General features: G+C 51.0%; 7 protein-coding genes across 7 annotated transcripts; 3 read left to right on the top strand and 4 right to left on the bottom strand.

Annotated features, from left to right (window-relative positions):
* Positions 1-516: 516 nt before the first annotated feature.
* On the bottom strand, positions 517-5279 carry CDV56_107965 (pleiotropic drug resistance family ABC transporter; the record flags this gene model as incomplete). Its single annotated transcript, XM_026761584.1, has 6 exons — positions 517-2033; positions 2081-2393; positions 2458-3402; positions 3455-3698; positions 3750-4093; positions 4149-5279. 6 exons carry the CDS (start codon positions 5277-5279, stop codon positions 517-519), a joined length of 4494 nt encoding a protein of 1497 aa, XP_026616718.1.
* Positions 5280-7517: 2238 nt separating this feature from the next.
* Positions 7518-9125, bottom strand: CDV56_107846 (clathrin-mediated endocytosis regulator UBX3; the record flags this gene model as incomplete). Its single annotated transcript, XM_026761465.1, has 2 exons — positions 7518-8927; positions 8991-9125. 2 exons carry the CDS (start codon positions 9123-9125, stop codon positions 7518-7520), a joined length of 1545 nt encoding a protein of 514 aa, XP_026616717.1.
* Positions 9126-9885: 760 nt separating this feature from the next.
* Positions 9886-12851, top strand: PAN3 (PAN-complex poly(A)-binding subunit PAN3; the record flags this gene model as incomplete). The annotated part of the gene is made up of 9 exons (XM_026761324.1): positions 9886-9958; positions 10083-10148; positions 10228-10282; positions 10394-10554; positions 10606-10712; positions 11157-11348; positions 11407-11551; positions 11603-11758; positions 11821-12851. The coding sequence occupies 9 exons, from the start codon at positions 9886-9888 to the stop codon at positions 12849-12851; spliced, it is 1986 nt and encodes a 661-aa protein (XP_026616716.1).
* Positions 12852-13371: 520 nt separating this feature from the next.
* Positions 13372-15024, bottom strand: CDV56_107609 (fasciclin domain-containing protein; the record flags this gene model as incomplete). The annotated part of the gene is made up of 3 exons (XM_026761228.1): positions 13372-14055; positions 14133-14902; positions 15009-15024. The coding sequence occupies 3 exons, from the start codon at positions 15022-15024 to the stop codon at positions 13372-13374; spliced, it is 1470 nt and encodes a 489-aa protein (XP_026616715.1).
* Positions 15025-16002: 978 nt separating this feature from the next.
* On the bottom strand, positions 16003-16531 carry LSM7 (putative small nuclear ribonucleoprotein (LSM7); the record flags this gene model as incomplete). Its single annotated transcript, XM_026761174.1, has 3 exons — positions 16003-16130; positions 16188-16259; positions 16312-16531. 3 exons carry the CDS (start codon positions 16529-16531, stop codon positions 16003-16005), a joined length of 420 nt encoding a protein of 139 aa, XP_026616714.1.
* A 2570-nt stretch (positions 16532-19101) lies between these two features.
* On the top strand, positions 19102-21114 carry CDV56_107355 (Zn(II)2Cys6 transcription factor domain-containing protein; the record flags this gene model as incomplete). Its single annotated transcript, XM_026760974.1, has 1 exon — positions 19102-21114. The coding sequence occupies one exon, from the start codon at positions 19102-19104 to the stop codon at positions 21112-21114; it is 2013 nt and encodes a 670-aa protein (XP_026616713.1).
* A 1110-nt stretch (positions 21115-22224) lies between these two features.
* CDV56_107245 (intradiol ring-cleavage dioxygenase) lies at positions 22225-23348 on the top strand (the record flags this gene model as incomplete). The annotated part of the gene is made up of 3 exons (XM_026760864.1): positions 22225-22461; positions 22530-23011; positions 23078-23348. 3 exons carry the CDS (start codon positions 22225-22227, stop codon positions 23346-23348), a joined length of 990 nt encoding a protein of 329 aa, XP_026616712.1.
* Between the last annotated feature and the right edge of the window lie 26 nt (positions 23349-23374).

The raw sequence follows: 23374 nt of genomic DNA, 5'->3' as shown, positions 1-23374 counted from the left end.
TTATGTGTCGCTGCATTGGTGTAGTGGTCTGGCAGTGTCTTTGTGGCCTGGAGCATCTATCATACACTGCTTGTCGCCTTGAGCACATACTCCTAAAGACATATTGATCTACAACAATTTCAGGTTCCTAACCGCGTACTCATGTTAAAGGCTTCATATTAACTAAATGAGTTCGACATTCTGTCTACACATTGTGTCACCGTCGGAAAGTATCCGCAGCAAACCAAAAGTAAAACATGAAAAGGAGAAGAGAGCTAGTCAAGGTCGGTAAGATATGTCCAAAGAAGCAAAGGAGAGCAAAAATGTATGTGCAAGAGTGTACAAGCGTGTATACACGAGCAAGCCAAGATACGGAGTCTAAAGTCTAGAGTCTGAAGTCTAGATGGGGCCTAGAGTACAAAGGTTGTGTGAGAATTAGGAGAAGTAAGCAGGCATATGCCATATATATATGCAAAAAGGGGAACAGAGCCAAATTGTGATCCAAGAAGAAGCTAGAAGGGAAGGAGGTCAGGCTTTTCACGTCGAGCTCTTGGTTCTCTTGCCCTTGGGCACGCGAGCAAGCCAGTAAATGAAGACGGCAGCGAAGATGTTAAAGATGATGTAGGCCCACATGATGCCGAAGTTGCGCCAGGCGTCCTTGTAGTGGCTGTTGACGGCGGCGAGGAAGGTATCTGTGCTGGAGATGCTGCAGAAGGCGCAGTTGCTGGTTGCGGATGGGTTGTTCAGGTAGCCGCCCTTGGTGGAGATGTAGTCGGCCATGTAATCCTTGCAGGTCATGTTGCTTGGTGGGTCGAAGTGCAGGAGCTCGACCTCCTCGCAGACGGCATTTGTGCCTGACACGCCGGTTGACAGCATGCCTGATACCAGGTATGTGAACGGCGAGACGCGGTACATGAAGATCCAGAAGCCGGGGAGTGCTTGAGGGGTGGCGAGGACACCGCAGAAGATCAGGCAGAGGGAGAAAAGCAGGTTGGCAATGTTACCCCCGGTCTCGGCGAGCTCGATACCGGCGATGACCATGTGCGCGAAGGTGGAGGTGAAGAGAAGGAAGGACAAGATAAGGAGGAACATGAGTGCTCCGCGTTCGTGGACGGAGTTGGTCGGCTCGGCGTTCCGGTAGAGCCCAATCGGGTAGTACCAGCAGACGAAGATTAGCACGGCCATGAGTGTATTCCATGGAAGCTCAACGATGATGTTGGCCGCCATGAATGCCTTCCAGGAGTAGGTCTTTGAAGGTCTTTCACGGACTTCATACAAGGACCGTTGGGTGCAGAAGTTGGGCATGATCTGTTGGACCAGGTTACCGAAGATAGTCATCAGCATGAAAATACTGAACATCTGGTTCTGAAGACCCTGGGCACTGTTCTTTGCGTTGAAGAAGGAGAAACCAATGTAGAGAGCGGTGAGGATGGAGAGGGCGGCCTTGGAGTAGATGTATACAGGCGTCCGCCAGTATTGCGAGAATACACGAAGCAGACATTCCCACAACTGAACGCTGAAGGGGGCAGCGAACTCATTGTAACTGCCAGGATCGGCCTGCGACGCGTCAATGGGCTTCTGCGAGAGGGTCGTTTTCAATTCGGCAAGGTGCTCATGCACTGCTTGGCGCTCGGGGCTGTCACGCCAGACAGCAGGCCAGTCAATGTCACTATGCGAACCGGGAGCGGCACCAATCACCTCAAGCATCCATTCGGCGGGATTTGCATCGGCAGGAAGCTTAGGAGCGCCATTTTTCTCAAAGTAGCTGGCAAGAGTAGACGACTTCTCCCCGATTTCACCAAAGTAGACGGTCTTACCTCCTTTGGCAAGAAACAGCAGACGGTCGAATCGTTGGAACAGCATTGCCGATGGCTGGTGGATAGTACACAGGATAGCTTGACCGTGTTTGGTAAGAGTGTCGATCAGATCGAGAATGGACCAGGAAGTTTGACTGTCGAGACCAGAGGTAGGTTCATCAAGGAAGAGGAGTAGTTGCGGCTTCGCTGCGAGTTCGACTCCAATCGTAAGACGTTTCCGTTGTTCAACATTGAGACCTGGTTCGTGTCAGAGGGATTACAAAAACAGTAGTCAGGAGACATACCTTCTCCAGGGACGCCGACGACTGCATCCGCGTAGGATTCCATGCCAAGCAGCTTGATGACCTCTTCAACATAGTCAAGTTTCTCCTGGCGGGAAACATGAGCGGGCTGCCGAAGCAAAGCACTGAAGCGTAGCGCTTCTCTGACAGTCGTGGTATGAAGATGAAGATCCTGTTGCTGCACATATCCCGTCTTACGCTGGAAAGACTGATCGCGTGGGCGACCATCAACCAACATCTCACCAGTTACGACACCCATGGTCACACGGGTCGCGAGCACATCCAGAAGTGTCGTCTTACCAGCACCGGAGACACCCTGTTGACGAGATTAGCCGACAGCACTTTGTGGGCCGCGCTTGTAGTCGCATTCAGCTACATACCATGAGAGCAGTGCAAGTACCAGGCTTGACCCAACCGTCGACATGATCAAGAATACGCCGTGGTTCGCCCTTGATCTTGATATCGTAGCACACATCCTTCCAATGAAAGATTGACTCCTGTCTCTGAATCGCCGCGGTAGCCTCTTTGCCACCGGACTCGTCCGTCTTCGCAGCGGAAGACACCTCAGGGCTCTTCTCAACGTCCTGGGAACCTGTGGGATGTGCGTGGCCTCGCCGGAAAAGTAGCACTTCACCCTTCGACTTCGACTCCGAGATGTACTCGGTCGCAGTCAAGTAAGTGAACATGAAGAAAAACATGAAACCAAACATGATACCCAGATTCCTCCACTCGTGGCTCTTATAGTACTGGAAGCTCTGGTGGAGGTAGTCGTCGCCTTCGACGTAGTGAGAGCCGGCAACTGAACCGACTGTCGAGCAGACCCGATTCGCCAAGGGCTCGCTGTTGTATGCGCCACCTGACGGGACGAAGCCAGAGTCTGGACAATAGAACCGCCGCTTGTGGAATTCGTTGACCATCAAACTCTCAAATCCGTATGCGATGGGATCGATATAGTTCATCCACCGCGACCAGCCAAGCATATTCCGTGTCGGAATCGTGAAGCCGGTATAGATGACAAGACCCAAAATGAGGATAGCGGCGGGCACCAGAGCCTGGGACAGGGTCCGGGACGAAGCAGCTATCGTACGGAAAAGCATGGACATGGTCAACGTGGTGACGAAAGAGAAGAGCAAGAAGACAAAAAACGCGCCCGGTTCGCGGCGAAGATTTGTCATGAAGTAGAGTGTAAGGTTGAAGATGATGGCGTTGGTGATCTTATAAGGCATATCACATAGCATCGAGGCTATAGCCTCAGCGAAGGGGTGATACATTGCGTAGCGAGATTGTTTCTCAACAATGGGACGTTGGGCATATAGTGTCAAAATCTGGAGACAATCAGCTTGTTGTGGTAGCACCACATTAGCAAACTTGACTCACCTCAAGGGCGCTGGAGAAGGCGTTAAGCAGCACGGCAAAGAAGAGCAAAGCACCACGAGCGTAGAAACTGCTTGTGTCGTCCGGCAGGTTGTAGAAAACACTTCCAATAACCAAGGCCATAATGAAATTGCCAATCAACTGGGACATGGTCAAACTGGAATCGCCCTTAAGACGTTGGAAACCACGGATCATGCACAGCTGGATCTGCTGCCACACAGAAATGGTGTAGGGGGATTGGACTCGTCTGCGGAGAGTTTAGCACATAATACCTGAGTTGAACTCGCTGTTGACTTACTGGTTTTTCGCCTGCATTGCTCTGCGAGACTCGATGAACTTTTCGAGCGACTCACCACCAATCGGGAACTCCCGATCGTACTCTTCGATTTCCCTCATCAACTTGGCGTAAGCTTCACTGTTCTTCCAGGCTCTTGCGAATTCGTCAGGGGTCTGTGGGACTCTGCCCTCAAACCCGGGCTTCACCAGACGCTCGGCAGGACTGGTGAGAGAAGTCAAGAAATCAGCGGTTGTCTGACGTTCCGGACAGTCGAATCCCATATTGGTGAAGAATTCCTTGGCTTCATCGGTGCGTCCAAAGTAGATCTGTCTCCCTTCGTACAGAACAGTCACTTTGTCGAATACCTAGAAATCAAATTAGCGCTTGAGCAGCGGACATGGGTAGAGATATGCCACTTACATCGTAAGCACTCTGGGAGGCTTGGTAAATAGCCACAGCAACGGTAGCGCCGGCATACTTGGTCATCAGGTTCAAAGTCTTGCAGAATTCGAGCGCATTCGCACTGTCCAGACCACGGGTACTGTTATCCCAGCACTGCAGAGGGCTTCCACTAAGTGTTGCCTCAGCGATACTGACACGCTTACGCTCACCACCACTGACACCGCGAACGAAATCGTTGCCGACTTTTGTGTTAATAGTGTGTGTGAGGCCAAGCATGGCCATCACGACATCGCGCATGTGCACGGCATATTGTTCTCTGGAGACACCCGGAAGACGATTCCGAGGAGCACGAGCAAGCGCAGCGAATTTCAAAGTGTCACCCACGGAAAGTTGCGGGAAATGCACATCAGTTTCGGCAGTGTAGATAGCCTCACCGCGGAACTGCTTGCGCATCTGCTTGGACGAGATACCCTGATAGTTCAATTGCGACTTCTCATCCATGTAGATACCGTTCATCTCGCCGGAGATGGTCTTGAGAAAGGTCGAGCATCCACTTCCAGGACGGCCCAGAACGACCAGCATTTCCCCACTCTTAACGAGACCATCAAAATCACGCAGGATTTGGATCTTCTGCTTGCCGGTACCCATGAGGTTGCGGAAAAGGGTGCCGATTTGCAAGACCGAGTTGAACACATCCTTCTGGTAATCGGTCGGGCTACCATAACCATGGACACTGAGATTCTTGAAAGAAACACCCGCCACACGCTTGGGATATCTTTCAGGATCCCGGGATGAAAGGGCGAGCAGATTCTTCATCCAGTTCTTGGCTTTGAAATTGGGGCTGTGAGGATTCAGCGTCGAATCCTCTTTGGTTTCGAGAAAAGGATTCTCGACATTGCCACTGGTTGAAAATCTGGTCGATTGACGGGTCAATTGGCGTGCCAGACGGGTGACTTCTTCCGCTGCAACATCCTCATCGCCGATCTCCTTTGACCGTTCCAGGATGGTCTCATCGGTGCTGACACTACTGGCGTTGTTGTGGCGATTGGATTCGACCCTGGCAATTTCTCCTTCCTCCTCCTGAGCTCCTCGACCTCCCACTGTACGCTCTGGGTTGATATTAGGATTTATCGTCCCTAAAAGAGACATGATGGCTGATTGGGTGAGACACTCAGTCTCGATTCGGGCGGGATTGCGTCACAATGGGTACACGCATAAAAATTCGAACACACCACCGCAGACGGGAACAAGATATTAGGAGATGATAAATAATAGAGTGAGTGATATATAGGAATGGATTAGATGGAGAGATTGACAGAAAGATGGATGAGGGGGACGAGATGGAGACAGAGATAAATAAACTAAAATAAGATGGACCCCGTACCTAAGTACGGAGTACGCCTAAGATCTGAAAGCGACGCCGTCACCATTGAATCGTATTTTAATACGCTTTTTCCCCCCCATTTTCTTGATGCAGTAAGAGTCTGGGCTTCCAGAATCATGACTAGTACCACCTCAGCAGGCTCAAGGTACCTCAGCTAATTTTGCCCCGATTTCTCGACTAACAAATCAACCAATGAGGAGCGTAGGGCTTTTTTTCTTTCCTTAGAGTCGACGAATCGGGTCGCGTACACAGAATGACTCCGGGCCCAGAGAAGAAGGACGGGAACAAATGAACGATTGTTTCCGTCAATTTTGAAACTTATCCAAACGGCACTGCGGCCGGACCACGGATCTTGGAATAAGCGAACGGTAGCCTAATTGACCCTAGGTAGAGTACTATTCGTAATTTGTTCCTGAATATCTGACTCGATGTCTATCTATTGTTTTTATCAATCAAACTGGGGCTGAGTCGAGAGCTGAGACCAGTTGTACGGAGTACTAGGGCTAACTTCGGAGCCGCCGTGGAGGACCCTCAAACAAGATCCTTGAGCTATGGAGTACTGTAGATACTACTAGTACTACTACTACTTTTTGATGTCTCTACTCTCTACTCTATACGTGGCAGCCTTTCCGGTTTGTTCTTCTAGGTGGTCGTCATCTCTATGAGTCCATATGATCGGCCGGCATGTACATGGTTTCCTACGGGATGATTCATGATGAGTGAAATGATACTCATAAACGCCAAGACAGGACTAGGAAGCAACAATTTCTTGCAGAGAGGCGCAGGCAACATTATTACATCAACTAAGAATGATATCTCCAGATTGAATATATCTTAGTGTACACTAAACAGACCATGGAAGAGAAGTGGCCCTGTAGGACGGTTACACAAGATGACAACAACTCGAATATGACAAGTGACATGGAAAAAACGTGGCAAAACTCCGCTATCAAGTGCTGGATCAAGAATCAGTGTCTAAAAAGGGGCATCGCAGGACGCAGGTGGGGCGGGATCCTGGTGATCCGAAGCCCGGACTCGCCCATTACGAGAATACCGTTTCGGATCCGGTCACCTCCGATGATGCTGCATTATTGCATAACCTCAATTGAGTCAGCTATGTAGGGATAAAGATGCTCTTATCTCCGGAGATAATCTAGATATCTCCTGAAATCATGGATAACATCATCTCGAGGCTTGAGTTCTGATCGGGTGGGTATGGTATGATTGATCATTAGTCGGATCCTCATGCAGAAGTCACCCGGAGAACTCACTGCTCCGTGACGTGTCTGTGATCATCGGCAATGGATGACCCTGCCATGTCTGCATACCCAAGGTTGATAGATCTAAGCATACAGCACAATACCTCAGGCTTACGTGTTGATCTTCTCCTGACGACAACCGTAGTCTGTACAGTCTACATAAACAAAGGATGGATCATAAACTTAAATTGATCCCGCCCAGATCGTCGATATTCTGAGATGACCATCGTTAAGATCTCGAAGTGTGCAGGTAGCAGTAGCACCTGACAGGCTTACTTCAATGCAGTTGAGACAGATGATCTAGATATGATCTAGTATCTATGACACCCACGTCGATCTGATATCCCGTTGGCGCTCGGGATGGCGTTCGTGCGTGCAGGGTTCCGTGCACTTTGGATACGAGATGCAACTAAGCGGAGGAGCAATGAGCATAGTTTCTGTGCAGCTATGACGGCTATGGCTTACTCAGTTTATGTCTGTATGGTGTCTATTCGGCTTTTGCTCAAGGTCAACATTCCCGATCTTAGCACGTGGTGTCCCTCGCATGATAGAGTTTGACTATGGCACTCGATACATATGTTTGACGCAAGGCTTAAGATATCAAAAGTCATGTCAAGCATGGGTATGAATATCGTCTTCGTCATTATACAACCATCACGGCACTCGCTAGGGCAGTGCGCCGGTCAAACATTATGCCATTATTAATGCCATGTACTTCAAAAATACAGTGGATCTCCAACGTGCCTAGGATACCTCCTGGTCTTCCTCGTCGCTGTCCTCGATTGGCTCCACAAGGAGATTCCCACCGCGACCGATCTTGTCTCGAATCGATCCGCCAGCTTCGACTTCATACACCGTCCGCGGCATAGGCGAGACAAGTCGGAATCCGTAATGATGTTCGAACCCAGCGGGCTTTTCCACCCCAGAAGGCTTTCCCTGTGCATCCTGCAGAGCTTCGTAGCACTCAACAAAAGCGTAGAGCTCTTCAATGTCGGCCTCAGGAGCGAATTTGCGAATGACACGCTCGCCTGAAGGTAGTCGGATACTGATGCGGATGGCGTCCTTGACCTCAGGCCCAGGCTCGTCCTGAATAGACTGCGCGCGCCATCTCTTCCATTGCGCAATGTCATGGAGACGTTTCTCCTCAGCCGCTTGCCGCTCGGCCGCCTCTTGCTCCGCCCGCTGCCGAGCTGCTTCAGCTTCCCGCCTCTGTCTGGCGCGCTCGCGGTCGATAGCCAGTGATCGCTCGTAGGCCGAATCCTGCTGCTCTCGAAGTGTGCGCGAAGCCTGTTGCTCGGCTCGCGAGGCCCGGATTCGCTCAAGAGCTTCTTTATTCTGTGAAATTGCTGCTCGGAGCTTCTCCACAAACTCTGATGGCGATGTCGTTCCTGAGATCCTACACACGACGGACATGGCAGTTGATGACACACTGGGAGTATGAACAATAGCAGCCGCGAAAGGGAACTTTGTGCACCGGAGGGAGTTCGAGACTTGATATGCCTCAGAGTCTTGGACATTGCCTCCCCAAACAATCACTTCATTCTGAGGATCTTTGATGAACTCAATGACTTCCCGCGAGAGTAGTGTGTCTCGGACCCACGCGTTTGTATCATCATGCTCGGAAGAAAGGAGAATCACTAGGAGAAATTTTGAGTCCCGGTGGGCTTTTTCCAGCGCCATATTGTAGCCATTTTCCAGAAATCCGACAGCATTAGACCCGTATTCCTCCTCAAACTCCCGGATGAACCTGGCGGCGGTGTCCTGAGGTCCTAGAGGCCGGCGTCCATTGGTATTGCGTCGTGCACCCTGCAGAGCTGGGTTGGCGGTGGTGTTGAGTAAGCGAGGCAGGAACGGAAATAAGCTACTGAAGAGGCGGAATGAGCTGCAAAGTAATCGATATATAATGTTGAACGGAGTGAACAATAGCGCCAGTAAGAAAGGGGGTCGGTAAACAGATTGGTCTTCGGATTGAGTGACGACCCGAGGAGCAGGTTCCGAAGCTCGAGTGGCTGGGGAGAATCGCGCATTCAGGTCATCGCTCATGAGATTTTGGGTTTGACGGGCAGGCCGGGGAGGCGGCGGATTGTTCAAAGCAGCGCGAGCTTCCTCAACGGGGTCAGGTCCTTCCCCATCGAAGAACTTGGAGATTGCAATCTTTGCAGCGATTAATCAGCACATGGTGGTTTATTTTCCGATACATCAACGCTTAGGACGTACCTGGACGTTCCATTGGGATCGGCGTAACAGAGGAATAGCTTCAGATGGTTCTTGGCTTGTCACGGCGATATAGGTCTCGAGAGCAGACTTTTCGCTGTCAGATAGCTGCGAGATATCCAGCCCTGAAGAGGACATAGTCAATGAGAGTCGTGATCCATACAATGACAAAGTAATATGAATGCTATCCGGGGAAGTAGTGGCAGCCGTATGCTATCACGGTGCTTCAAATGGTGGGCGACGGCTATGTTGCGTAAAATCCCCAAGTTTTCGAGCAATCGATATGAACTTAACTTGAAGAGATCCAAGACCAAGAGTCGATATCGGTAGCTAAGAACAGCACAGTTGAAAGGAAACTCTTTTACTTCAAGTGGTGGCTAGCTGTCCTCTTGGAAGCTCCGTCATCGCCGGGTCCAGGAACTTGGCGCCGGAGACGCGCGCTTCATGCGTTTGTTGGCCCGTGCACCGCCATTACGGAGAGGTCGACTTGTCGAGTACCAATCGAGTTTCCCCTCTCCCCGCGGGCGCTTTCTCCCTCAGAGTTACCTTACGGTCTCTGCCTTTCCCCCGGCCATCCAGGGTGCGACATTATCTCGATGCCTCTCGTCTTTGCATAGTGGGCCATTGCCTGGTATTGCTTGGTTGTATAGTATTCAATCTGTTGAGGTGGAGAATTCCGCACCGATAGCCTGCCCTGCCACTGCTTCCCACGAATCTGCCCTAGTGGTGTAATCTCCCTCGAGGTTCACAAGGAGATTTATCGCGATCGAAATATTTCTTTCTTGGCATAGAGGAATGTGGTCTCCTCTCGATATATTCTATCGTCCAATTTTCTCATGTTTTGATTCAATGGAGATCCCTTTGCGCTGATCCCCGCCAAATTGGATAAAGACATACCATGGCTTCTGCAGGAAAGCCTGCTTTGGACGATTCCCGACGCGGGTCGGGATCGCCTAAGATAAAGGCGAGAGGTCAGTTTGGTTCAAGAAGGTCCTTCGAACAGAAAGCCTTGTACATTGGAAGCCTCTTGGAAGTGACAATGGCCAGGTGTTATGCGACGCCAAATTGCTGACATCATGTCTCCTCTCCTTCTAGAAAATGCAAAAGACACTCTTTGTCGCAATATCACCATATACGGTCGCTGTCGGTATGAAGATAAAGGTGCTGCGCTTGCCCCTCGTCCATTTGCGCGTTCATAGAAACCACGAGCTTCATCTAACCTGGGCATATCTTCGTGAAGGTTGCGCTTTCAACCATGACCCGCATAAAGTCAATTCGGCATATCAGTCGGACAGGTTGGGATCCCTTACATCGAACCCTCGCTGGCCCCTTCTCTTTTGATAAGAGGATCAAATCGACATTTGTAGACTGAGCGATAGCTTACATGAAAATGTTGGTAACAGCAGTAAAAAGCGCTTCAACGTCGACTCCCCCAGCTTCACACCCTCCCTCTTGTCGTCGAATGGGTCATCTCCGACGAGCACGCCAGTCACAGCAAAGAAAATAACTACAATATCTCCAAAAGCTGCAAATGCAGCTCCTTTTCAACCTAGAAGTGTCGTTTCGCGTAAGGCTCAATCAGTCTTCTAGTCTCTGGGTGTTCTGCTAATGGGACAAGGATCCAATGCCAGTACTCCTAGCTTGCGGCAAGAGACAGTAACTCCTGACTGGACTGTAGCCGAAGTACAAGAGTTTGTTCCCCAGGGTTTTGACAATTCGCACCTGGTAAGTCGTGCCTTCCTTGGTTATGTCGCCGGAGCAGAGTCATATTCACTGCTTGTCTGCCCGCCCACACATCTCTCTTTGCCTCGCTTGTCCAGCTCCCTTCCCCCTCAATTTCTCTCACATAGGGTCAAATTGAAAGAGCAAAGCCTTTATCAATAATCCTCATTCATTGCGCATTGAGAAAATCGACACAAGGATTACCACAGTTTTCTCAGGATGGGACATCCGTCCGCTGGCGTCAGCTTGAATGCTCTTGCTGATGATTTTGACCCTAATCCCCTACATATTCCTCCTGCTTCCCCCTCACCCTATAGACATCGCGCTGGACATTACACTCCCACCGAAGGCAGACCTATACCATCTGTGGAATCCTCTTGGCCTGGTTCTAGAAGGCGAAAGCGCCGATCTGGTGTACGTTTTCCAATCACTAATCGCCCGTTCCAGGCTTCTCTTCAAGGAAATGGCAACGGCCCCATTACATCTACGAGCGCGTTTGATCCTTTCGTAACGGCTTCGACTCCGCTATCCGCAGGTGGAGCTGTTGGCCCAGTTCAGCCAAATCCATATTCTCATGACACTGCAGCGGCACTCGGTGGTGCTGCTTTCTTCCCTGGCGCGTCCGGCTTTCAACAACCTGTGAGTTCCTCTGCCGTATCAAACGGTGGCTTCTATCCCTCTAATGTCTTGACGACAGGTCCAATACCATCTGTACGCTCCTATCGGCCCTCATAGCCAGAACACTCTGGGGTATCAGCGCAATGTCCACGATTTGTTCCTCCCTAATGACTTCCGCGAGGAGCTGCAGAAGAAAGCGGCAGCCACGCTGCAAACACTACCTAGTATGTTGGCTCGAGTCCTCAAGTAATTCAATTGACGCTAAGCGAGAGCAGACACTCAGTTACCAGCTCAAATCGACTACTTTCACTCTCTTGTCCCTCTGGACCTGAACCACCAGAAGAATGCAACCATTTTTGGCTTTCCAAGTTGGGTGTATAAAGCGCAATCCAGCAAAGATGGAAATTTTTACGCTCTTCGGAGACTAGAAGGTATGTATTCCGCATCATCCCTCATTTCTCTTCTGGAAAGTCAAGGCTAAGCGTCTTCGCAGGATTTCGGTTGACGAACGAGAAAGCGATTCGATCCGTCCAGGCTTGGAAGCGGGTGTGCAACGGCAGTGTGGTGACGGTCCACGATGCGTTCACCAGTAGAAGCTTTCAAGACAGCTCGCTGATCTTCGTTACCGACTACCATCCTCTTTCAAAGACGCTCGCTGAGCAGCACCTTGGCGCCGGCCAACAAAGGTTTCAAGGCCGTCACAATGTGCACATTCCTGAGCAGATTCTCTGGGGCTATATGACCCAGATTGCCAACGCATTGAAGGCCATCCATAGCAATGGACTTGCAGCGAGAGTCATTGACGCAAGCAAGATCCTACTAACCGGCAAGAATCGTATTCGACTTAACGCCTGTGCAATTATGGATGTGGTCCAGTACGACAGCCAGCGTACAGTTACCGATCTCCAGCGTCAGGATCTGGTCAATTTCGGGCAACTCATTGTCACGCTGGGCGCCAACTCGCCGACAGTCATGCACAACCCTACGAAAGCTATGGAGCACTTTACACGTGCTTACAGTCCGCAGTTGAAGAACTCAGTGTTTTGGTTGCTGAACGGCATGCAGAAAGACCAGGATCGAAATATCGACATTTTCATCACTGGTATATCTTCGCAGCTTATGTCGACTTTTGACTCGGCACTTCACTTGGATGATCAACTTACATCGGACCTGAGCCGAGAACTGGAAAATGGCCGTCTTGTGCGGCTCATGACGAAGCTGAACTTGGTGAACGAACGGCCGGAATATGAGCATGACAGGCAATGGTCCGAGAACGGAGAACGTTATTTCTTGAAGATTTTCCGTGATTATGTCTTTCATCAGGTGGATGCCCAGGGCGACCCCGTCGTCGACCTGGGCCACGTGATCTCATGTTTGAACAAGTTGGATGCGGGAACAGACGAAAAGATTACGCTGGTCAGCCGGGACGAGCAGAGCTGCTTCATTGTCAGCTATAAGGAGCTGAAAAAGGCACTTGAATCTTCCTTCCAGGCTTTGATGAAGCCCGCAAGAAGAATGCATTGAGCAACGCTGCTTTACCATGAGCTGCCTTGCGGGAGACCGTTCATTTTTGTGTTTGACGTCCATGAATATGTTCTCTTTTCAGGCGGTAGATCTTCGTCCTCTGCATGGCGCCGGAGGAATTTGTCTCTTCCAACCATCAGTTCGCATCAGAATGCGGCTGTCTGTATGAGTGATTGGAGAGGAGGCGTGATCCCACCTTGCCATTCTGAGACTTACTCTCAGCCAATACGTACTGGCAGGATGCGACGGTTTCGGATTTACAACCGTCGCTCGCTGCGCAACAGGAATTCGCTGAGGAACTGTCCCGCAGCATATTGGCAACAGTTGACCATGATGTACTTGGAAGCTATTGGTGTGATTGATATACGAACGAGAATCCAAGCGAAACAGTTTAGAAATATATTTGAAGTTACTGACTATCCACCTAGCTGTGCCTCTGAATAGCAGACTGGCTTTTGATAAAATAGTAAAGGAGCGAGAGGGAACTGCAGCCTGATAGCGCTAAAGGAATAAGTTTGATTTACAGTTCAGTACCATGAGCCGACATGTCATCTTCGACCTCGACCTCGTCTTCATCCAACCAGTCTCTGAGACGGCTTTTAAGATCCTCAACAGTCAACTCATCATCATTGCCAGTCCAATCAGGCGCGAAATCATCGACTTTCCGAGGCGGGATCAAAACATGGTCGACAACATGCACAGTGCCGTCCTTGGCCAACGCATCCGCAAAAGCCACCCGCTGGAAGCCATTGATCTTCAGCGATGCATACGGTCCAAACCGGGCGACATCGACCGCCAGCTTCTGTCCGCGCAGGAGAGTCGGTAGATCAAGATGTGTGAAGCCCTTTACACCAAACGGCTTGATCTCCCCCTCGGCCGTGTAGAAGACGTCTGAATATAGAGTCCTGTTCTGGACTATGTGGTACTGCAGCAGGGCGCGCAGATACTTCTCGCCGGGGGGTGAGAACAGGAATGCATTGATCTTCAAGCCGAGGCGTTTGAAGGCCGAGTTGGAGGGGGCGAAGACGGTGCCGCCGTGGTGGTGGGGCGTGCTGGATTCGTTGAGGGCGGTTGCCAGGCCGGTCTTGTAGAGGGCTAGGGTGAAGGTGCTGAATTCGGAGGGGACGATGGTCAGAAGCATGAGGGTTTCAGGGGGTGGGATGAGGATGGCGTTGATGCCGTGAATGATGCCGTTTGAGGCGCCCTGTGTATGTGGGTCAGTTGCGTCTCCGTTAGGTATCTCTGGGAAGTGAGTTGTCACTTGTGGATCGGGGAGCTTACAATGTCCGCGGCTACGATGCGGCTGTAGAAGTTCAGCGTCAGGCCCTTCCACCCTACACGGACGGCCAGGCGCTGGGGCAGATCATGGCCGAGAGTGGACTCGTTCAGGGTGGTTGGCACGGTGTGGCTGTGGAAGATATCTGCGGCCGAGTAGAGGCCTGGTGCGACGTGGTAGTGGAATATGGTCCGGATAACCTCCTTGGGGATCTTGGGGTGCTCATGGTCGTGGTCGTGGTCGTGATCACGGCCATGATGGTGATGCGGGATCTTTGAGAATGCCTCGTCAGTCGGAGCAAAGAAGGTGTGATTTGCCTCAGTGCTGTTCAAGAACTGGACCAGCTCGTCATCCTCGTCGACGAACTTGGCGAGGATGGTGGTATACTTGCTGGATTTGATCAGTTCGTAGATGGTCTTGTTGAAGGAGGGATGGTGAGGGGGGAAAGGTCGACGTGGATGCAAGTCCTGCGGCAATTGCTTGAGATCTTTGGGAAGATTCTCCGCGTCGATGGGATGATCGAAGAAATTTGTGACCCAATCTGCGGCCTCGGAGGCGCTGGACTGCAGCCGCTGAGTGTTAAACGCATCGGAGGCGAGCTCAAGGGCCTCGTCTAGGGCATTTCTGAAATCGGTTGCGGCGTCCTGGATGGAGGATTCGATGGAGGAGAGGAATGTCGAGTCCTTGTTCACATCGTTTTTGTTCGTATCAATCTTAACAATGTCACTTAGGACCTGCTCATCCGGGATGACGATGGCGGCACAGAGCGAGAGTACTGGCAAGAGATGGTAGAGCTTCATATCGTCAGTCGCTAACTTTTCTTTCACACAAACATATACACAAGAAGATAAAATATGATATAAACACGGAGCTGAACTTACCAGGGCCACAGACCATATTTAAATGGGCTCAATCACACCATATCAGATAGTATGATGACGAAGCCGAAGGTGGAATCTTCGGAAGCGCTTACAGTCCACTGCATAGTTCAACCCAATAATCAATCAATGGGCGATCGAAAGGATCAGCCAGACCTTCATCGAACAAGGATGATTCCATGAATCCCATGTCACTGACAGTCTTACCCAATCACTTCTAGCCCAGTGCAACTCGTATTCGTACTTGAGTCTGAGACGACGAGTAGATAATTAGATTAGCTTTGGGCTGTGGGGATTCCATGACGACAGCAACAGCTGTAGGGCACATAGGGGTGATGTAAGGTCAGGGTCAGATTCTCTGTGCCAGTAGGATCTGGGCTTGTTGCATAAAAATAAGATCGCTTCAGATGAATTGTTATTATTAGCTGATCAATGCAGTCTTGTTAAGTTGTTGCAGTGTTGTAGACTTATGGTTGATCAGTCTGTACGATCCTAAGTGGATACTCTTGCTTCCTGACGGGCCTAGTATACTAATAGATGCCTGAGGCATTCAGTCGGACATGTCTCTGCCACGCATGAGTGAGATATGTTGATGCGTTGATTCATGAGTTCAAAGTATTGTATATCTAGTACATGACATTGTATGCTGGATCAAAGGCAGACGCACAAGATGCAGTCATCCATGAATCCCATATTTGCATGATTTGGGAATCCCATTCTCCTGACACAGGCACATCTTCATGCTGCAAAAGCCTTCGATGTATATGCGAAAGGGTGAAGGATTGGCCCTACGATTTCTTTCACTGCGTTGTCGAAGACAAATGACCTTCCAGGACGAGCTCTGGAGGACGACACACAAAGGAAAGCAGGATCGAAGCCGATAGCGCGGGCGTTGTGTATCACAAGAGGTCCGCACTTTCTTCACGAAGAGTTTGACGAGACGACAAGATGAGAAGGATCTTTCACTTTCTTGCAGAAATCGATACGTTCGGCTATTCTACTCTTCCTGCTGGACGAAAGGATTGGCGATCTCCTCGCTGCCGTCGGCCGGAGAAATCAACACAATCAGAGTGCCACGGGCGACGATGAGACCAAGGGAGCGGGTAGTTTCATTTCCCTCGTCATCTAGATAGAGGATGTTAGACACTCCATCCAGCCTTGAGATGCTGTTCAGTCACTTACCACGCATGCTTTCTTTGACATCATCCAACACCAGGTTCATGAGCTGATCATAACCCTTGAGCATACCGCTGACTAGAATCGATTTCAGTAGGCAAGAAGCACAATCAGTTGATGACAAACTCACCCTCTCGTCCTCCATTAAACTTCACCTTCACCTCCTTGTCCATATACTTGGACAAATCAAGAATATTCTCCTTCTTGGGCTTCTCCTGCTGCTGCTGTTGTGCACCGCCACCTGCACCGCCACCCCTGTGCTGGGAGGAGTGAGCACCGCCACGGCCGCCAGACCTGTCGTGACCTCCGCCGCGGCTACGACCACCTCGGAAAGAGCCTCGTTCGGACATGGCTTGGCTAGCCTGGCTTGCCTGGTGATCTGATCTAAAGAATTTGTTTATTTAATTGGCGGTGTTTTCTAATGGTTTGAAATTGGTTTGATCTGGCTTAATAATAAAAATGTTAAAAGATAAGAAGAGAAGAGGGGGGCAAGGAGGTGGGACGCGCGCGGAAGAACAAGAACGAGGGGGGATCTGAATTGATGGATTGAATTGGACGGGATGTGCTGGCAAGATCAGAAAGAGGGGCGTAACCCGACCTTAGCTTTCTGCCCTGAGCTCTCAAAAGTGCAGGCAGGGTGTGGGAGGAGGATGATCCGAGGGGGAGAGTACCTTAGTACCAGTGAGGGGAGTCACCTGCAACTTACAAGGAGATAACCGTGATAGGCGGATGTTCAGTTGAGTATGGGTAAGGTAGGTAGGTATGAGTATGAGGGATTTTCGAAGAGGGGACGAGGGGTAAACAGAATGGGCGGTAATAATAGGTCTACCTAAGGTCGTGTCCAGATTGTGTTGCCCACATATGGAGAACAGAACTGAATCACTGGTGGAAGCAAGAAAATTTGGCCGAGTCACTTGACATTTTTGCATTCTGGCGGTATGTACTGGGCCTTTTTTCCCTCAATGGAACTCAGCAGCTGGTAATCTTACCTTGATGTCCTGTGTCATACAAGCCCATACCGCGTCAATACTCCCGGTGTAATCTGTGCTATGCCGCTTTCGCTGCTTGTTCCGCTGCAACACAGTGGAGAAGCAGGCAAATGTCCGACTTTTGGTTGGGCCAAATTGTCAACCTTAGGCAACAATTTTTTAGGCAGAATGTGTATTACCCTGAATGTACGGAGTAATGTTACACCAACGAGAGGGGCGGAGCGCAACTTCATCCCCTTGTTTTCTGTCAGAATCTCCTGCTTTTGAATGATGAGACTTTAAAGATATGATCAATATACTTTGTACTTTGTGGTCTCAGATGGCATACAAACTATTTGATCCCGATTTGCCAAGGATCATCAAGGCTGACTCTACAAGTTTGAATGGACGTGATAGCGATAAATCGCTCTTGTCGCGTCATCCCGACAACGTGTCTGGAACTGCCAGGTCCGTTGACCCAGGCCGTCCGCAAGGGGTTCTGGCCAACTGAGTCCCCCATCGGCTTCAAGAACGATTACGGAGTGCTGTCTAGTCACTGCCATGACGACTTTTGATCATCTGTATGGATTTTCATCGTTACCCCTTCAAATGGAATTGTCCCGTCATCTATTTCATACAAATAATCCATGATCCTCTGGAATGCGGAGGAAATGTTGATACCAAGTACTCCGTACCTTACAGGAACCTAGTGCTGGGCTGTACGGTAATTACCCGTCTTTTCCGATCTCCCGAGCTACACCGAATGGCCAGCGGAATAGGCCGGCGGGACTCCGCTCCCTGACGTTTGCAAGAATCCAATTTCCCATTATGAGTCGAATGGAAAGCATCGAAATGGGAGACTGGACAACTGGACAACGCAAGCAACTCTAAGAGTCTTGTCAGTCTTGTTTTCTCATCGCATTCTCACCAGTACTTTTATTTATCCCTTGATGATCATCATCCCTGCTCTATAAGTCTGCCTACGGTTCCGATCGCACCCATGTCTGCTTCAGCGATCTATGGCCTAAGGCAATAATTATCTAGAGTCCTGGATAGTACCTAGTAGAAGGACTCCGAGGAGGTTCCAGTTCCGCCATCCGCGCCAGCACCAATCCCATCTTCGTTTCCCATCGTCATCAGGTATTTGTGGCCATTCAGATGGTCCAATAATAGCGCCCTTCCATCCTTGTTCCCAACTTCCCTCTCCCTGGCCGTCCATCCCATCCACTCTTCTTTGTCCAACCCGTGCTCGTTAGGAATAGGTATTCCCGACCCGACGCCCTCCTATCTGTCCATCTACAGACGACAGTACTCCCGGCCGTACTCCGTACCTACCTATCTACCTACTATCTACCTGTCAGCTTAGATACCCAACAACGACTAATTGGCCTGTCACTGTGTCTCTAAGCCATCCCGTCCGCCTCTCCACCTCCTCTTCCTCTTCCTCCTGTTGTCCTCTCCTCTCTCTCTCTCTTTCTCTCTCTGCCCCCCTTTTCATGTCCTAACATTTTTTTCTTCAGCACTCACCTTAGCTGCTGTCATTTTCTGGTTCTATTTCTCCTGTCGAATCTGCTCTGCCGCTTTCTGCGTCCTGCATACTCTCCGCCTTCTTGGTCACCCACCCTTACTCCATTAATTGTTTGTTGGGGGTTCCTTATTACCTAACTCGAACCATTTCCTCGCTGCCCAGTGGCTACTTTGGAATCCGCAGCTGGCGCCGTATGCTCCGCCATCGCCCACCAACTTCCGTCTGGTCCCTCGATCGCCATTATTTGAACTTTTTTTTCCCTCATTGCCTAATTCTCTCGATCCCCGCAAACGCTTGATTTTCTGGTTTCGATCTTCGCGAGCCGGCATCAACTCCTGATACAGATCCCTTTTACCATCTTTCTGGTCATTTCACCTATCCTCCTCCCCTGGCTGATTCATTGAATCCCACGCTGCACATCTTCATGGAGCCCAGACCCCCAGCGGCGGCAGAGCCGTCGAACAAACGGCCCAGATCCCCGTCCGGCGACTACCATCCGATTGCATCCAAAGTGCCTAAGAACCATTCGAACCATCTCCAGATCAACTACCTCGCTCGTCAGTACCCGGACAATCTGCCTCTAGTCTCTCTCGATGATACTATGCCAGCTATTTTACACCTAGTCGGCGAATATGATGGCGTGCTTCATCGCCACGAGAGTATTGCGGGTAATCTCGGCGCATGTCCTCTGGGACCCATCCTGATCAAGCGTTTCGAGCGCCTCTTTGACGGGCCTCCACGGGTACTCAAGACGCACGGTAAAGAAGCACCCAATATCACCTGGTTGGATGTCGTTGAATTCGCGAAGAGCAAACCGGAACAGTTCAACCTGGAGAAGTCGCGCAATGGAGTGCGCGTCTGCCAGTTCTATACCAAGCAGTGCCGAGTTGAGATCAGCGAGGAAGATTATGTGCTCATTGCATCCGGGATGCCACAGAAGATGATCCCGCCGCAGCCGATCATCGAGGACGAGGAGAAAGAATTGGGTGCGCTGGAGATCTTGGAGAAGAATTTGCAGCAGATTATTCAGGTTGCCGATCAAGGTTGGTTCATGACTCCCTTCAAATGCGCCCATGTGGTCTCACTTCTACGGCGCCGGAAGCTTACTAGTGTTCTTACTGCAGTATCGGCTCGAACCAGACAGCTCAACCATCGTCTGAAAAATCGCAGAACGGCTATTGTCACGCGCCGGGAAAATGACATCTCTCTCAAGGCCCATCACCCGCCCCAACCCCATCAACTACCACAACCACAGCAGCCTCGTTCGCTCAGCCCGATTTGGCGCGAGGCCACCGGCGCTGTACCAACCCCGCTGAATGGCAATCCTCCGTCCAACGCTCACTCCCCTCCCACCGGATTTGTCGCAGTGAATACCGCCCGTCCAAATCCCGGAGAACCCCCTGTGGAGGAAAACGCGCTGTCGTCGCAGTTTATGTTCTCCCACTCAAACACAGACAATGTTACCATCATCAATGGAACATCCATCAAAGGCGCATCTCCTACGACACGTGCCGAGTTGATGAAGAAGTTTTTCACTACGCAAGATCGGCAGGCGCGCAGCTACGAAGAGTCAACTGGATCAGTTAACCGACAGTCGTCACGGCCGCGACCGAGAGCGTCGGACGCTGGGGACTACAATATGTTCAACCCTACCCCTACTACCGTCGCGATTCCCAGTACGCCGTCATCGTTATTGCCTCCGCCCAAGTCCAACCATATGGAGAAGGATGATGGCGGTCCCTTCAAGATGGAAATGGTTGCCCGCATGGAGGAGTTGCAACGGGGAGAGCGTATTCTCCCACCCTGCGATCGGTGCCGTCGGCTCCACATGGATTGTTTGAAGAATTTGACAGCGTGCATGGGCTGCACGAAAAAGCATGCCAAGTGTTCCTGGAAGGATGTCAAGGAGGAGGAACTGCGCGAGGCGCGGCAGGATGGCACTCCTCGTGAACTCGGAGACAGCGCTCAGTCGAAAGACTCTCCGGCTGCCCCCACTCTCGCCTCGGCTCCAACCCCTGGTGTCGTGTCGATGTCGATGAACACCACGTCTGCTGCACCGACCCCGGCGTCTGTGGCTCACGCTCCAGAGCACGACCGGTCACGAGAGGAGCGCGGTGTGGGCTACAACGGTAGAAGAGACTCCGCGCCCACAGGGGGAGCCGCGCCGGGGACCCCATCGTTCAAGGACACCACTCCACGACGTGCAATGAGTGAGATCCACGGTAGCGCGATGGGTAATCATGACCGACGCGTCAGCATCAATCGCAACAACGATCCAGTGCCGGACGATGACGATCCAGACGCCAACTCCCGGCTTATGCAAGCGATCATGGACACCGTGGACCATCATGCGCGAGTGGCCGCTGCGGTCAAGGAAAATGGCCATGAGCAGATGAACGGTGATCGAGAACGAGAACGCAAGCTAGTGAGAGCTTAAGCTCATTTCTCTTCTTGTCCTTGCGACTTGGTGTCGTTTCTTCATAACTTTTGGGGATCTGAGCGGGCATCGAGATCCATGTTTGATTAGGGGAACGATTTCTGTACTTATCTATTGAGTCTGTACTGTTTGAGCGACTTCAGCGGATATCCCTCGGTGTTTGTATTTCAACTATATTCTTTATAAATTGGCAGTCTGGCACCTTTTGACCCCAAGTTAACGGTCCGTGTAGAGAGCTATGTCGGCTGGGACTTAACCGGCAGGAAAAGACATTACCCGCTGAGGAATCTGTTGTGGGACTGATGGAGTGAAGCACAGCTGGTGCCATGAATGGGAGATAGGCATTGACGCAGCTGTATCTCGATGAGGGATTCATAAGGGCAACACAGGATGACAAGGACTATTGAATATAGGTAGACTTTCCAATTACTTACTCAGGATCACAATCAACGATCATCTCATCTAATACGAAGTGGGACACCCCGCAAGCAATCTGGATTTAGTCTGACTCGGGGCGCAGTGGAGAAGCTTGCTTCCGATCGGCATGAAAACGAGTGAGGCCTGACCGCCTGAGGCAGGCGGTTGCATGCCTGAGGCACTGATTGGTCGTCGCATGCTGACCGCTTCGAGCAAAAGTCGGCAGAACGCCCAAAAGGGGAACCACACCCGGGGGAATTCCGACCGGAGGATCACACTCAGAGTATGATGTTAATGATGATCTTGTCATAGGTGCAACCGTGCAATTATCTCAAGAAGCAGGTTACCCAACATCTCGGAAGTAATAGTCTTTGTGGGGTATTGCCGGAAACCAGTAGCTCCGATTCTTTGACCAGACCAATGATGGACCAGGTCAATCAAGCCCTTGCTTATACAATTATTACCCATCCGTCCATCGGCTCCTCAGCTCCCCTCACAAACCGGTGGTCATTGCGGGGTGGTGTTTCCTCCTTGCCTCTTAGACGATGGGCTGATGGGTCTGGTCTATTAAACCAGGTGGTCCCCGTTGTTTATGAGATTGAGCATTCGCCTCGTCTTTAGACTCTTGTTAATTGCTCATACCCTCATATACCCATTCGATCGTTCCGTCTTTTTTTTTTCCAAAACTCCATTATGGACCCCTCACAAGTCAAGATCCCCCCTATGAAAGACCTCACGGTCGACAACATCACCGAGAACGTCATCCGGATCAATTCCCTCTGCGAAGATGAGCGCATGAAATACGTCCTCGAGCGTCTGGTTACGCATCTCCATGACTTTGCCCGGGAGACCCGACTCAGCTCCCAGGAATGGATGACCGGACTCAACTTCTTGAAGGAGGTGGGCCAGATCTCCTCTGATGTACGACAGGTACGTATCTACTCTAGCATTTCATAACATGATAGTACACACACAGAGAAACTAATGCAAGGGAAAAGGAATTCATCCTCCTCTCCGACGTCCTCGGCCTCTCCATCCTCGTCGACTCAATCGACCACCCCAAACCCCCCGGCTCAACCGAAGGCACCGTCCTCGGCCCCTTCCACACCCACGAAGCCGAAGAGATCACCCAGGGCGGCCTGATGTCCCACGATCCCAAAGGCGAGCCGCTCCTCGTCGTCTGCACCATCAAAGACACAAACGGCCACCCGCTCGAGGGCGTCAAGATCGATATCTGGGAGACCGACTCAACGGGCCACTACGACGTGCAGTATCCCGGCCGCGAGGGGCCAGACGGGCGCTGCATCATGCGCAGCGACAAGGACGGCGTGTTCTGGTTCAATGCTATCACGCCCGTGCCGTATCCGATTCCGCACGATGGGCCGGTGGGTAAGCTGTTGAAGAAGCTGCACCGGCATCCGTATCGCCCCTCGCATATGCATTTCATGTTCGAGAAGGACGGCTATGATCATTTGATCACGTATGTTCTTCTTTCTTCTTCTCTACCTATCCAACAAAGTGAAACGGGAGCTAATGAACGGGGTAGGGCTCTTTACCTCCGAAACGACCCCTACGAGACCTCCGACGCTGTCTTCGGCGTCAAGGACTCCCTCGTCGTGGATATCGGCAAGGCGGGCCCCGAATACGCAAAGAAGTATAACGTGCCCGAAGACCACGCCCTGCTCACCTACGATTTTGTTCTTGTCACCGATCACGAAACCGCTGATCTGCGCGCAAAGAACTCCAAGGAGGCGCTGGATAAATTGGGCCGGAAGGTTCGCATCGTCAATGGGTTACCGGTGCCGGACCTGGATTGAAAAGCAGTCATTTTGAGATTCGTCTC

This window comes from Aspergillus thermomutatus, assembly GCF_002237265.1.
Source record: "Aspergillus thermomutatus strain HMR AF 39 chromosome Unknown NODE_36, whole genome shotgun sequence".
Classification (NCBI taxonomy): Eukaryota; Fungi; Ascomycota; class Eurotiomycetes; order Eurotiales; family Aspergillaceae; genus Aspergillus; species Aspergillus thermomutatus.
Note: the sequence above shows the minus strand (reverse complement) of the source record. Positions and strands in the feature narration are given on the sequence as shown.